General features: G+C 40.5%; 1 protein-coding gene across 1 annotated transcript in view; it reads right to left on the minus strand.

Moving 5' to 3' along the window:
- thada (THADA armadillo repeat containing) overlaps positions 1-16,024 on the minus strand; it is a 299,794-nt gene that overhangs the window by 271,169 nt on the left and 12,601 nt on the right. The window contains 10 exon segments of the mRNA XM_052011253.1: positions 1,181-1,312; positions 1,446-1,600; positions 4,924-5,053; positions 5,169-5,296; positions 5,299-5,322; positions 8,836-8,910; positions 8,913-8,936; positions 8,939-9,308; positions 9,310-9,535; positions 13,123-13,346. Of these exon segments, the coding sequence (XP_051867213.1) occupies positions 1,181-1,312; positions 1,446-1,600; positions 4,924-5,053; positions 5,169-5,296; positions 5,299-5,322; positions 8,836-8,910; positions 8,913-8,936; positions 8,939-9,308; positions 9,310-9,535; positions 13,123-13,346 (1,488 nt within the window).

Here is a 16,024-nt window from a genome sequence, read left to right on the forward strand (position 1 = left end):
ACTTGTTCTTCACTGCTACCAAGTAAAAATGTAGGAACCCAATTGACCCTGTGTTCATTGCACATAATAATTATGATAATGAGTTGCAAATATGGACTGCTGGCTACAACACAATGAACAGAACTGGAATATAACTGGGAATCGTGATCCCCCTGCCCATTTCCAGGATTATTTTATTTAGCCCCTAACCTACCTGTCCCTTTCAGACCTCTCTCTCTGTGAAGAATTCCTCCTATCCACAGCTTTGACCGAGGTTGGGAATGCGTAATGGGGAAATTGCAATTCAGAAAACTCACTGCAAATTCCTGCCACACTTCTAAAGCATGGCACTAACACGCATTTTATTTTAAGAAGAAAGCTCAATGGATGACAGACAATATCCATGAAGACGGTTCTAAAACCATAATCAAATTTTCCATGTGCAAATTTAGCAAATAATCTCAGATCTGATTTACAAGTTTTCAACAAGATGCAATACAGAAGTTTAATTGTATTAAAATAAGTAAAGGCTGAATCCTGCTTGATAGGTCTAGTCATTGGGGTTTTTGGTGATTAATTCCTCTGGCCATCTTTCTGCTAAATTAAAATTGAATTAAGGCAAGGGGAAATCCTTATAAATTTGATGCATTTGGCCTCTTCCGATTGTATCGTTTGTGTCTGTTTATACAATTAGAAGAACCCTGGAAAAGCCATCCAGAAAAAAGATGGCTCCATTTCAGTTAGTTATTCAATCACTTAGTAACTTAGGGAATCAGTCAGTGTTAGTTTATCTATTTCTGTCAATGACCCAGCTCTCATGTTTATTTTAGGAAAGACTACCATAAAGCAAGTAGATACTACATATTCATATTTGATTTAATATTGCATTTTATCATGATCCTACTCTGTACATGGTTACACACCAAGTAAAGTCCTCAATTACTTTTCAGACAAAGGAATGAAATCTCAAAGATAAAAAATGCTTAAGATTAGACCAAGGCATGGGGGAATGATTCATGTGAAATATACCTTTTTTCTTAAGTGAAAATATTTTACTGAATATGTTTTTCGAAGAACCAGAATATTGGTTTTAAAAACAGAGTAACAATTAATTGTGTTATTTACATCAATTACATATTCAACTTCAACCAATTATTTTTCTGGAAGTATACAGCATTATTATTAATGAATTAGTCTGTACCTTGTATTGTTGAAGCTGAACTTCTGGATCTTGATTATTTGTTTTTTCTTCACATCCAGTGCTCTTCTGCCTATTAATAGCCTGAGTTTGTTTATAAAGCATTTGGGAACTGTCCCATATCCTGTAGAATAGCTGCATCAAAATTGTTAAATGGGAAGCAAAGCAAGTTTAAACATCAAAAATATCTTTAATAACATTGATAACAGATTCCATATCATAATGTTGCTGGAAGGTTATTACAACAGGAGAATCAAAACTGGCCTACCTTTCTCATTACCCACACTATTTTCTGCCTCACTGCAGGAGATTGACTGTTCAGGTTATATGGAAGGAAGAATTTTACTAAATCCATCTCTTGCTGAGATACAGCTTCCGTAGTGCGGTTTGTCTCACATACCAAACCAAGGCATCTAGACGGACCTGTAATAAGAATGGGTTGTTTTTATAACTGTTATTTTAAAACATTTCTTAGTCACTCCCCACCTCCCCCGCACCTGCCTATCATTATCTCTTACCTGCATCTACCTATCACCACCTTGTGCCCACCCCACCTCCCCTCTTTTGTCCACCTATCACCGCTCTGCTTTTCCCTCCTATATATTGGGCTTCCCCTTTTCCTATCTTCAGTCCTGAAGAAGGGTCCTGACCCCAAACGTTGACCGCCTGCTTTTCTCCACGGATGTTGCCTGTCATGCTGAGTTCCTCCAGCATCATTGTGTTTTTCTTCTTAAAGTATATCGGAAGCTTGCTTGTATGGGAGAATGGCGAAAGCAGAAGTCTTGCGTAACTAAATGAAAGTTTGGTGAGATTGCACCGAGGGTACGCTATACATGTTGATCTCACCCAAGGAAGGACATAAACATGTCTCAATGACTACCGACCAGTGCCTCTGACATCCACCATCATGAAGTGCTTTGAGAGGCCAGTCATGGCATGCATCAACTCCAGCCTCCCAGACAATCTTGACCCACTGCAATTCGCCTATTGCCGAAACAGGTCTACAGCGGACGCCATCTCCCCTGGCCCTACACTCAGCTCTGGAGCATCTGGACAGTAAAGGCACCCACATTAGACTATTGTTTATTGACTACAGCTCTGCCTTCAGTACAATAATCCCAAGCAACTTGTCACCAAACTCTGAGACCTAGGGTTCAACACCTCCCTCTTAACTGGATCCTTGACTTTCTGACCAACAGACCGCAATCAGTGAGAATAGGCAGCAATACCTCCAGCACGATTATCCTCAACACTGGTGCCCCACAAGGCTGTGTCCTCAGCCCTCTACTCTACTCACTATATTCTCCTGACTGTGGGGCCAGGTTCTGCTCTAACTCCATCTACAAGTTTTCAGATTATACCACCATTGTAGGCCGCATCTCAAACAACGATGAGTCGGAGTAGAGGAAGGAGATAGAGAGCTTAGTGGCATGGTGTCATGACAACAACCTTTCCCTCAATGTCAACAAAACAACAGAGCTGGTCATTGACTTCAGGAAAGGGGCATGACTTCAGGTAGACATGCACCTGTCTACATCAATGGTGCTGAGGTCAAGGGGGTTGAGAGCTTCAATTCCTGGGAGTGAACATCACCATAGCTTGTCCTGGTCAAATCACGTAGATGCCATGGCCAAGAAAGCTCAGTGCCTCTACTTCCTCAGGAGGCTAAAGAAATTCCTTATATCCCCTTTAACACTCACCAACTTTTATCAATGCACCACAGAAAAGCATCCTATCTGGATGCATCACAGCTTGGTACGGCAACTGCTCTGCCCAGGACCGCAAGAAACTGCAGAGAGTTGTGGACACAGCCCAGCGCGTCACAGAAACCAGCCTCCCCTCCTTGGACTCTGTCTTTACCTCTCACTGCCTGCGCAAAGCAGCCAGCATAATCAAAGACCCCACCCACCCGGGTCATTCGCTCTTCTCTCCTCTTCCATCAGGGAGAAGATACAGGAGCCTGAGGGCATGTAGCACCAGACTTAAGGACAGCTTCTATCCCACTGTCGAATGGTTCCCTTATACAATGAGATGAACTCTGACCTCACGATCTACCTTGTTGTGACCTTGCACCTTAATGTCTACCTGCACTGCACTTTCTCTGTAGCTATGACACTTTACTCTGTACTATTATTGTTTTTATCTGTACTACCTCAATGCACTCTGTACTAACTCAATGTAACTACGTGTAATGAATTGACCTGTACGATCAGTATGCAAGACAAGTTTTTCACTGTACCTCGGTACAAGTGACAATAATAAACCAATACCAATACTTCACATGGGTGGGCTAATCTGCAAATTCACTGGATTGAATGGGGGTCATGTTATGCTGGCTCTCAGAGCCCAGTGAGAGGGTTGTTCCACAAGGACAGATTGTGTTAAATGGGCCTACATTTGTTGGAGTTTCTAAGAATGAGAGATGATGTTAAAGACATGTACAGAATTCAGATAGGTGGATACTGATAGTCCAACTGGGCAGAGAAGATCTATATCGGAGTCAATGTCTCTAGATTAAGCGCTGGCTGCTTGAGTGAATAAAGGAAAGATGCCATGGGAGGGATACAAATCTTTAGAATGTTCTGGAGAGTACATGGATGCTCAATCGATGAGTGTGTCTGAAACGGTGACACTAAGGGAACCGAGGGTTCAAGGAAATCAAGGGTTAAGGCAGGAATCTGGAGTGATGACTTTCAATGACGTAATATACAAAATGGTATACTTTAGTTGAAAGGAAGAGAGATAGTAAGGTCTATGACAGCTATTATTTCTTTATGTTCAAATATTTTAAAGCTTGGAGACCAGCCTGCCAGTTTGCTGAGAGCAAGGTAGGACAAACGAAAATTTTTTTTTTTTTTTTTTTTTTTTTTACATACATGTGATTATGAAGTAACCTCTGAGGGAATTTTCAAATCAGTAAAGCAGAAAAGATCAAAGTGCACTTCCCTTAATTATTCATAATAGAACTATCAACCACCAGGACATCAGCTACCAACGTGAATCACTAATTGAGTTCCTGGGATTTTTTAAATTCCAAGTAAATTAGTCCATCTCTCATTTTGTTAAGGAGAGATGAGATAGCCAATAAAATGCTAGAAAAGACAAAAAAGCTGCACTATGCTCTTGTGGCTGCTGTCATTGCTATGAACAGCAATTTGCATTTATATAGCAACTTGAACAAAGTCAAATGTGGCACAGTACTTCACAGGGACATTACCAAATAAAAAATGAGACACATATGGAGTTCAGGTTAGTTGACCAAAGCTTATGTAAATACATTGGTTTTGTAATACTACTTAAAGGAAAGAGGGTTGGAGAAGCAGAGAGGCATAGGAAGCCAAATCCAGAAATCAGCAGCCAAAGGCAAGGCCAAAAATGACAATGCAAATTAAAACTAAGGATGGTTCAAGTGGCTAAATTGAAAGAGCAAAGACAACTCAGAGGATTGTAGGATTGAAGAAGATTAGAGGAGCAAAACCATGGATTTGAAAACAAGGAGGAGGATTCTAAAACCGAGTCCTTGCTTAACCTGAATCAATGCAGGTCAATGAGCACAGGGGTGAGAATGAATGGCAAGGTGCAAGCTTTGGATGACATCAAGTTTACAGAATTAGTATTTCAAAATAAGGACAGCGCACCATTTCAGAGATGGAAACAGATGAGGCTGGTAATAAATAGGGAAAAGCATGAAATAATTGAACCTCTTTCCATGTAAGGCACCTGTGGATGTTGGTGGGAGATGTCACCCACAGCGGGGTTAACAGAGTCAAGAGTGTGCATGCATAGCATTTTTTGGGTATCAAAGGAACCTTTGATTTTGTCAACAGCAGTGTGCAGCTCCTTCAGCAGTGTTCTCCCAAACCATTCCCAATCTCCCTGGAATAAACAACTATGTCTGGAGAACTCACTGGAAGTCCACCTAAATGTGCCAGTGCAATTGACAGTTTAATACAAGTTGACTAAAAAAAAATTCACAAATTGTTGTTCATACCTGTTCATGTTTGTGAACCAAAGCCTGTTTTATCAGGCTAATAGGTATCAGTTGGTCCATGTGGATTTTCTCAGCAGCGCTCCAGAGTCCCTGAGCTCTAGCTGTTCTCAAGCAAGTCATCAATGCTCAAGAGCACCTCTACAGCTGAAAGCACCTAATGGAAGTAACCAAAGAATCTACTTAGCAGCAGAAAGAGTCATCGATTAACCTAGTTTGAAGCAAGTTGCTCTATAATTACTAATCTGCAGCAGCATAAAATTTGCTTTTACTATTCTTATCTCCTGGAATTCATGGTCAGGAATCAGCAGAGAATGCAAGGGAGAAAATGTGCAGTATAAGCAAAAGAGATGCTTACTACATTTTCAAGAGATATCAATATACTCAAATTCATGATGGACCTTTCACAAGATTATAAAGGATGAAATTTAAACAGTATTAATTTAAGCAAGTGCTGCAATTTTTGCTTATTATAAAATATAGTACAATGTAACTTACCACTATACAACTGTTATAAAAACTATTGGAAAATTTGAAGAAAAATGAAGAATAAAGAAGCCTTGTGTAAAATATGCTAATATTTCATTTACTATTAAGATATTAAAAATATACAATTCCTTTTTTCAAAACATGCACATTGAGGATGTATAATATTAACAAGTATGTGAAAAGTTTTCTCACAAAATATGGAAACCAAGCAGGATGAATATCTGATCCAAGTGTGCTTATTTTGGAATTGATATCTTCAGCCTGAAAGTGGCTTTTATCTTTCTTGATAACGTAAGAAATCATTCAGTCCATCGAGTCCCTGATGGCTCTCAGAACTATTCCATTAGTCCCAGTCACCCACTTACTTTCTGACAATCTACCTCACATCTCTATTAACTCCCCTCTGATTCTCCCACTACACAACACTAGGAGCAATTTTCCATCAGGTCTCCCTTCAGCCTCTGATGCCCCAGAGAAAACAACCCAAATTTGTCCAACCTCTCCTTAAAGCTAATACTCTCTAATACTGGCAGCAGGTGAACCCTTTCTGCACCCTCTCCAAAGCCTCCACATCCTTCCTGTAATGGGGCGACCAGAACGGCACACAATACCCGAAGTGCAGCCCTAACCATACTTTTATACAGCTGCAACACGACTTCCTGACTCTCCATTCAATGCCCCGACTGATGAAGGCAAGCATGCCATATGCTTTCTTCAGCACCTATTGAATTCTGTTGCTACTTTCAGGGAGCTATGGACTTGGACCCCAAGATCCTGTCGGTACATCAATGTTCTTATTGATCCTGCCATTTACTTATACTTTCCCCTTACATCTGACCTCCCACAGTACAGTATCTCACACTTTAGAGTCATACAGCACAGAATACAGGCCATTCAGCCCAACTCATTCATGCTGACCAAGATGCCCATCTAAGTTAGTCCCATTTGCCCACGTTTGACCCTTATTCTCCAAACTTTTCCCATCCATGAACCCATCCAAACGTCTTTTAAATGTTGTTATTGTACCTGCCTCAACCACTTCCTCTGGCAGCTGGTTTCCATATACATATCCAGCTTCTGTGTGGAAAAAGTTGTCCTCAGGTTCCTATTAAATCTTTCCCCTCTCATCTTAAACCAATGCCATCTGGTTCTTTTCTATAATTCAAGTTCCGCAGTACAGAAATGTTTCATATTGAGAGTTCCAATTGACTTGTAGCTTATTTTCTGTACTTGTATCTGTAGCTTACTTTCACATAGTGTTTCACACTTTTAGCTTATATCTTGCAAGAAATGTGATCGGGCCTATAATAAAGGTATTATTTTGCCACATCCCCAAGAAATGTCTAACCAAATAAGAATACAGGAATGTGATATGAATGTTACTTAAATAGGGGCATACATCTGTGCATAAAGAGCCGTTTTAAGATACCGTATGTATAAAAGCTGCTGGGTTCATAATGGCAGTGATACAGAAAATATAGAAATGTGTAAATTATAACTATCAAAGGAACAGGAATATGTGGCAGAAAGAAATTTCCATGCACCAGTTCACCCATGTGTCAATCACTTATACTTCAAGTCAAAACTGGCACAAAGTAGGAGCATCCCCCAATACATGGATCTGGAGCCTCAGATGCTGAAGTGGGGGGGTGGAGGGGGAGAAAGATTTTCTTGGTTATTTGTTAGCAGCCTCAAATTTCCCCCCTCCCCCAAGTACCAGAAGTATGTAGTTGCCTATTAGTCACTTTTTCTGTTACTTGTGGGCATAGGAAATTTGAAAATAACTAAGAAAGTGTATTTGATGAACTAATCAATACAACAATTTTTTAAAAAGTCAACTCATGAGAGAGTTTGGGGGAATTTCCTCCAGCTGCTCCATTGTGCTGCTGTTACTTCGACAGAAGCCCTGCTGGTGCTTATAAATGGTGGTGGAGTAGAGGGGGCGTGGAGGAAATTCTTGCCCGGATTAAATTCCATCTGCCATTTCTCCACCCATATCTGCAACTCATCTACATCCTGCTGTATCATTTGACAACCTTCTTCACTATCCACAACTCCACCAGTTTTTGTGTCATCTGCAACTTACTAATCAGCCCCATCTACATTTTAGTCCAAGTCATTTATATACATCACAAAGAAGAGGTTCCAGCACTGATCCCTGTGGAACACCACTTGTCACAGACCTCCAATCAGAATAGCATCACTTCACCACTACCCTCTTGTCTTTTATTGGAATATTGAAGTTTAACCAAATCAATATTATTTGCAATACTCTAAAATGCAGATATTATTAACTGGAAACAATAAGCAGGAAAAGAGCCATAATCACCATGTCGTTGATATAACTGCATTCTAGAGGTGAGAATGACTGCCCTTGACATCAAAGTAGCTTCTGACCAAGTGTGGCATTAATAAGCCCTGATAAAACTGATGTCTATGGGTATCAAGGGAAACACTCCAGATCATCTGAAAAGAACTTGCAAGCTTCGAACTGCAAATATTCAGTGACGTTACTATTCACTTTGTTAAACTTTCATGCTAATAAAAAATGTAACTTTGACAAAAGCAGCAATGCAGAACTGAAAGGGCAGCTCTTATTTGGTTTTCCACCAGAACACCATTCTTAACATAAGTTCTACTCTTTTCAAGAAGTTGCTAGTCAAAGTAATCAAATTGGGATGTAAATGAAAAAAAGATTCCCCTATCTGGAATCTGAGAAAAATGTTAATTCTGTTAATTCTGATTTAAAACATCAAGCTAGAAGATTCATGCTTCAATAAAACCATTAAATGTGCTCGACATTTTGCTTAAATGAAGTACAAAATCCCTAATTTTATTCAAAGTCAAGATAGTTCTCACCATTACTGGTGGAAAATCCCATCCAAAATTTGAATCTGTTTTCTCGTCCCAACAGCACTCAATGTGTGCATAATTCCAGCTATTTTTTCCCCACATACCAACACTGAGTACTCTCAGCAAACAATTAAAGGCTTGGCATATTTATGTTGTTGAAATAAATATTACTCAGGTACTGAATTTGAAAATTGAAATGTAGGAAAGGTATACACTAGGTTTAAATTACTTGTATTACAACTACCAAACTTGTGCAAAGAATATTTTCTCCCCCTCAACAAAGAATGTCAGTGCAAACATCATTACCATTGTTCTTCATCCTACTCACCACTCTTCTCAGCCTTGTCAGAAAAGCGAAGTTCTTTGATCATATAAGTCAGGCTGTCTGGATTGCATTTCAAAGTTTGGGAAGATAATAGTCAATGATGGAGGTTGTTGGCTGGGCTTCTCATCACACAAGGCCGTAAGAAATGGCAGGACCCAAGTTTTGTGCCATTGTTTAATCCAATTGCTTGATTGCGGTGAAGACATCAACTGATTCTTATGGCTGATAAACATTTTTTCCAATAGATCAGTTGCATATGGTGCAAGTGACTGCTCATGCATTATCCTTAAAACTTGTTTAGGGATGGAGTCATCTACCGTTAGTATATAATCAGTACCCAAATATTCTACTAAACAGCTCAGTGAAATATATTTCCCTTTGACGTGCCATTCTAAATCCAATAAACTTTGTGTCAAATTTAAGAAGAATGAATCTGTCATTTCACTGGAACTATCGATGGTCTTCTGGTGAATTTTTTAAAATGTTTTTAAATATAGCTTTAGTCTGATGTTTCACTGCATCCAAAGGATGTTCCCAATGTGTCCATATGTATTCCAGTAGTTTCTGAATGGATTCGGAGTTTCCATTCAAGGAACTTTTCAGATGCTGAGAGCATGAGTCCGAATGGAGAGCATCTAATGCAGATGTTGTCCAAAAACTCAGAATTCTGGAAACTGACATTGCCATACTGGATTCCCTTAAGCTGAAAGAAAAAGAGATCAGTGACACAAAAGGAGGAATATGCACACATGTTAAATAATACAGAGCACATTCCATTCACTAAATCCAATCCATTACAAGAGATTGCAAAGTCTGGCAGGTTCACAGAAGCAAGTAGAAAACTAGTAATTGTGCAAATAAGGAGAATATTTTTATGCCCGGAATACCCAAGGTTGTACTCCCTCGTTGACTGGGAAGAGGGAGGAGAGCCAAAATTGCTGAGTACTAAGCCTTTTTACAACCATGCATGCCTGATGTACAATGTGAAACAGAAGGAAAATTCTATATAATGTGGAAATGATGCAGAATTGTTATTATGACACCACCGATATCTTTTCTAGTCTTTATACCATGTCACTTCTGAATGAAATCCACTTATACCAAGTACTGGTCTGGATTCATGTTGCAGTTTTGACACAATTTCTGGATACTCTCTTGGCTGCTTTTGAATTTTTGTGTCTTACTTTTTCCCATTTTGGCACCCTTGTTGGCATTAATAAATTTTCCAATAATCTGAGGTGTTTCAAAAAGAGAGGACCATAAAAAAGATAATCAGGCTGCATTGAGAATAGATCCATGTTCCTGTAATGGCAACTGAACACTTGCAGATAACATCAATTCTACCTGGCAACAACTCTTGGCATGGTTTTCATATGATTCTCACCTGCAGAAAGCCAGAGAAAGCCATGCCTTCAGACAAATGGCTTCTCCTGCTCACATGTGTCTCAGGCCTGGAAAAGCCCTCCATAGACTCAACGTTTCAGGAACAGCTTCTTCCCCTCCACCATCAGATTTCTGAACGGTCCCTGACACTACCTCGTTATTCCTCTTTTGCACTATTTATTTATTTTTGTAACTTACAATAATTTTTGTGTTTTTTGTCATGCTATGTTAGCGGTGGAAGTATGGTGACACTTGCAGGCTGCCCCCCAGAACATTCTATGCAAAAGGTGCATTTCACTGTGTTTCGATGTACATGTGACCAATAAAGATATATCATTATATGCATCAGCTACAAACCTGACTCCATTTTGTAAGTATGCTGAAGGACATAGGACACTTAGCAGCATACAGATATACTAGCCTTCGACATGTGGCTGAGCACTTAAGATTCCTTTCTTTGGATTTTTGTTTTTTCACCTTAATTAGGTGCCACCTTCAACCTCAACAGAAGCTGCTAATGGATGGAGATAATGCTCTTGGGATTTAGTTTTCTTCTGGTGACATTTCACTTTACTCTTACTAAATGGGATATATCTATAACTGGAGAAACAAAGGACTGCAGGTGCTGGAATCTAGATTAAAAGCTTTGTGCCCACCCCACCTCCCCCTTTTTGTCCACCTATCACTGCCCTGTTTTTCCCTCCTATATATTGGGCTTCCCCTTTTCCTATCTTCAGTCCTGAAGAAGGGTCCTGACCCCAACGTTGACCGCCTGCTTTTCTCCACAGATGCTGCCTGGCCTGCTGAGTTCCTCCAACATCATCGTGTTTTACATCTATAGCTAAATTGACATTTATACAATTAGGATTAGTGAGCAAATTAGAGTGTTCCAGGAATGTTAATTCTACTTTTCAAACCATTTACACCTCACTTAAAATGTTAAATGAAAATCAGCAATAAGATGTCTAGCAAAATTTAACATGAAGTTCTGATGCACATGTGTATTTATTCCTATTTTATGCAATGGAGGACAATCACTTATGCAATTTGGTCAGGTTTCTGTTGTACATTTTGTTGACAGAGATCATTTCCATTTGAAGGACTTGAACTGACTACATTTTTCCAAGGGCTATAATTGCACAGGTGAACAAATGCACCACCAATTGTTCTCTTTGATTAGAGTGGAGCAGAAAATGTCTATATCCCATTGGTTACAACGGGATATAGACAGGATGCAGAGTTGGGCAGAGAAGTGGCAGATGGAGTTAAATCCGGGAAAGTGTAAAGTGATACACTTTGAAGATCGAACTTGAAAGCGAAGTACAAGGTTAATGGCAGGATTCTTAGCAGCGTGGAGGAACAGAGGGATCTTGGGATCCAAGTCCATAGATCCCTCAAAGTTGCCACGCAAGTTGATAGGGTGGTTAAGGTGGCATATGATGTGCTGGCCTTTATTAGTCAGGGAATTGAGTTCAAGAGCCATGAGGTAACGTTACAGCTCTGTAAAACTCTGGTTAGACCACACTTGGAGTATCGTGTTCAGTTCTGGTTGCCTCATTACAGGAAGGATGTGGAAACTTTAGAAAGGATGCAGGGGAGATTTACCAGATGCTGCTTGGATTACAGAACATGCCTCATATGGAAAGGTTTGAGCAAGCTCGGGCTTTTCTCTCTGGAGTGACAGAGGATGAGAGGAGACTTGATAGAGGTGTTTGAGATTATGAGGGGAATAGACAGAGTGGACAGCCAGTACCTTTTCCCCAGGACAGCAATGGCCAACACCAGAGGGCATTGATTTAAGATGAGTGGCGGAAAGTTGAGGGGAGATGTTAGAGGTAAGTTTTTTTAAACAGAGAGTGGTGGGTGCCTGGAACGCACTGCCAGGGATAGTGATAGAGGCTGATACAACAGGAACATTTAAGAAACTGTTAGATAGGCACATGGATGTAAAAAAAGATGGGGGGTGGGGTTATGGGCTGAGTAGGAGGGAAGGATTAGATGATTGTAGAGTAGGTGTTTATATAGTTCGGCACAACATTGTGGGCCAAAGGGCCCGTACTGTGCTGAACTGCTCTATGTTCGAAAAGCAAGCAATAATAAAAGACCAATGATTTGAGCCAGAACTATGAACCCAGTGCCAAATTTAACTCTGTGCTGAGTTAACTGCAATACTTTAATATTCGGATTCTTGATTTGAAACTTAAATCTGAAGCAGACTCCTATTTAATTTTTAAACTGGAGATTCAGTTTCAGTAACATAGTGGGATCACTTGGCAGGGTGGAGGAAAACTTGGAGATGGCGCAGGATCTCTCACACAGTTGTGACAGGCTGAGTGCAGATTTTACCTAGCTTCAAAAGTCCAAAGGGTAATTGGGCAATGTGGGAAAATATAAATAAATTACAGGGGTGGCGAAGCAACCAACTTCAAATCATAATAACTGAAGCATCAATTATAAACATTATTCGCCACAACTGTGCACAGAGCTTTGGAGGTCAGATTTTTTTGGATTAAACTCTAGTCAATTCATGCAATTCAGGCTACTCATTTTTCTAGTTTCTTTTAAAAAAAGTGGTCTTCTAATTTTCTGTTGCAAGCAATTATGCTACGAAGTGAGGACAGTGGAAAGCCTGTGGTCACAAATTGCAACTGCCTCCTAATAACTGCAGCCATATTTGCATCTTCTGATTCAAAGATCCCCTAAGAATGATTTAATAGATCAATATATTGCTTTAACAAAAAAGCTCTTAGATAATTTTAACTTCAGTCAGTTATCTGTCTTTGCTAATGCTAAAGAGAGAATAAGAGAGCACTTCTATAATTCTATGAAAAAGTTTGTGCCGATTTTTTTTGGACCTAAGGACGCGAATACTGCTTGTTTATAACTTAACTTGGATGTGCTGCTTACCGGGTGTTGAGTGACAGGAGAGCGGTTAATATATCTAGCAGGAGTTGATCACTGCCATCTTTCATTCTTCCACTTCCCCAGTCTAACATTGTCAGTGTTCCCTGGATGAGGAAAAGAACTGCATCATCAGGAGGTGCAGCTTGGTAAAGTCCCCCACAACTCTGAATTAGCCATCCTGGTGCATGATGAACTCTTTTCGTGGAGTTAAACAGCAGATCGTGAACCTATCAAAATAAAAAAAGGTGAATCAATTAAGGTGAAAAAACAACTTACATGATATTCCAAGCCCCACTGGAAAAGGGCATTTCGCAATGTATATCATTTGCTTATTTTTCTCCCTCAACTGCCAGACAATTTTGCACCATGTCAGAAATGTAAGCTGATGTGCAGTGTGGCAATGGTAACACGACATCTGTAACTTTGCTGGTCAGTGGAACCAACTGTCCATGTCCTTAACCAAGATTTCAAGATTGGAGCCAAGATAATTGAAAGGAGATTTTGAAAAATAGGCAAACTAGAGTGAATGAGTCAAATCAAAAAGGCATGTAAAGTGAAGAATAAAAAGATGAGATTGATTGAGAGAGAGAGAGAGAGAGAGAGAGAGAGAGAGAGAGAGAGAGAGAGAGAGCGAGACACACACACACACACAAAGTAAAAGAAAAATGTACAAGATAAAACATAATTTAAATCTCTTACACAATTTGCCATAGATAATAATAAAATTAATAAAGTGAATGAGCAGCAGACATTGGAAGGAGGGCAACGGGTGGGGAAGGGGCTGAAGTTCCCATGACAGTGATGATTAGATCTTTGCAGAGAAGACATTGTCCCACAAATTCAGTGGAAAGCACCATCTGTTCACCACTGATCACAAACTGAGCAAGATTTGGTTCAAAATTACCATCCAACTGCTTCCTGCACAATTTAACCTCTCCACAACCAAGAGTAGATAAAGTAATGCAACCTGTTAGGGCTAACTCTGAACAAAGAGTGATATACAATAGCAAAAATCGAGTCATTGTGGGATATGGATCACAAAGATAAAATTTATTTAGTAGTTTTGGGTCTGTCCTAGTCAACTTCCCCCTCACTGATGTTCCAATGAGACAGGGGAGTCACGAGAGGATACAGGAACTGTGGTGTACAAAGGCTACAATAAATCTAGTCAAAAGGAAAGAAAAGCATACAAAAGGTACAGAGAGCTAGGTAATGTTACAGATCTGGAAGAGTATAAGGCTAACAGGAAGGAAATTAGGAGAGCCAGAAGGGGACATGAGAAGGCCTTGGCGGGAAGGATTAAGGAAAACCCCAAGGCATTCTACAAGTATGTGAAGAGCCAAGAGGATAAGATGCGAAAGAATAGGGCCTATCAAGTGCAGCAGTGGGAAAGTGTGTATGGATCCGGAAGAAATAGCGGAGGTACTTAATGAATACTTTACATCAGTATTCACTATAGAAAAAGATCCGGGTGATTGTAGTGAGGACTTGCAGTAGGCTGAAAAGCTTGAGCATGTAGATATTAGGAAAGAGGAGGTGCTGAAACTTTTGGAAAGCATCAAGCTGGATAAGTCGCCAGGACCGAATGAGATGTACCCCAGGCTGCTGTGGGAGGCGAGGGAGGAGATTGTGGAGCCTCTGACGATGATCTTTGCATCATCAATTGAGAAGGGAGAGGTTCCGTAAGATCGGAGGGTTGCGGATGTTGTTCCCTTATTCAAGGGAGGGAGTAGAGATAGCCCAGGAAATTATAGACCAGGGAGTCTTACCTCAGTGGTTGGTAAGCTGATGGAGAAGATCCTGAGAGGCAGGATTTATGAACATTTGGAGAGGTATAATATGATTAGGAATACTCAGCATGGCTTTGTCAAGGGCAGGTCCTGTCTTACGAGCCTGATTGAATTTTTTGAGAATGTGACTAAACATATCGATGAAGGGAGAGCAATAGATGTAGTGTATATGGATTTCAGCAAGGCATTTGCTAAGGTACCCCATGCAAGGCTCATTGAGAAAGTAAGGAGACATGGGATCCAAGGGGACATTGCAATGTGGATCTAGAACTGGCTGGCCCACAGAAGGCAAAGAGTGGTTGTTGAAGGGTTGTATTCTGCATGGAGGTCAGTGACCAGTAGTGTACCTCAGGGATCTATTCTGGGACCCTTACTCTTCGTGATTTTTATAAACGACCTAGATGAGGAAGTGGAGGGATGGGTTAGTAAGTTTGTGGATGATATAAAGGTTGGAGGTGTTGTGGATAGTTTGGAGGGCTGTCAGAGGTCACAGCGGGACATAGATAGGATGCAAAGTTGGGCTGAGAAGTGGCAGATGCAGTTCAACCAAGATAAGTGTGAAGTGGTTCATTTTGGTAGGTCAAATATGATGGTAGAGTATAGTATTAATGGTAGGACTCTTGGCAGTGTGGAGGATCAGAAGGATCTTGGGGTCTGAACCCATAGGACGCTCAAAGCAGCTGCACAGGTTGACTCTGTGGTTAAGAAGGCATATGGTGTATTGTCCTTCATCAATCGTGGAAATGAATTTAGGAGCCGAGAGGTATTGTTGCAGCTATATAAGACCCTGGTCAGACCCCACTTGGAGTACTGTGCTCAGTTCTGGTCGCCTCACTACAGGAAGTGATGTGGAAGCCATAGAAAGGGTGCAGAGGAGATTTACAAGGATGCTGCCTGGAATGTGGAGCATGCCTTATGAAAGCAGGTTGAGGGAACTCGGCCTTTTCTCCTTGGAGTGACGGAGGATGAGTGGGGACCTGGTAGAGGTATATAAGATGATGAGAGGTATTGATCAGGTAGACAGTCAGAGGCTTTTCCCCAGGGCTGAAATGGTGGCCACAAGAGGACATAGGTTTAAGGTGCTGGGAGTAGGTATAGAGGAGATGTCAGGGTAA

Source organism: Pristis pectinata, chromosome 3 (assembly GCF_009764475.1).
Source record: "Pristis pectinata isolate sPriPec2 chromosome 3, sPriPec2.1.pri, whole genome shotgun sequence".
NCBI classification, from domain to species: domain Eukaryota; kingdom Metazoa; phylum Chordata; class Chondrichthyes; order Rhinopristiformes; family Pristidae; genus Pristis; species Pristis pectinata.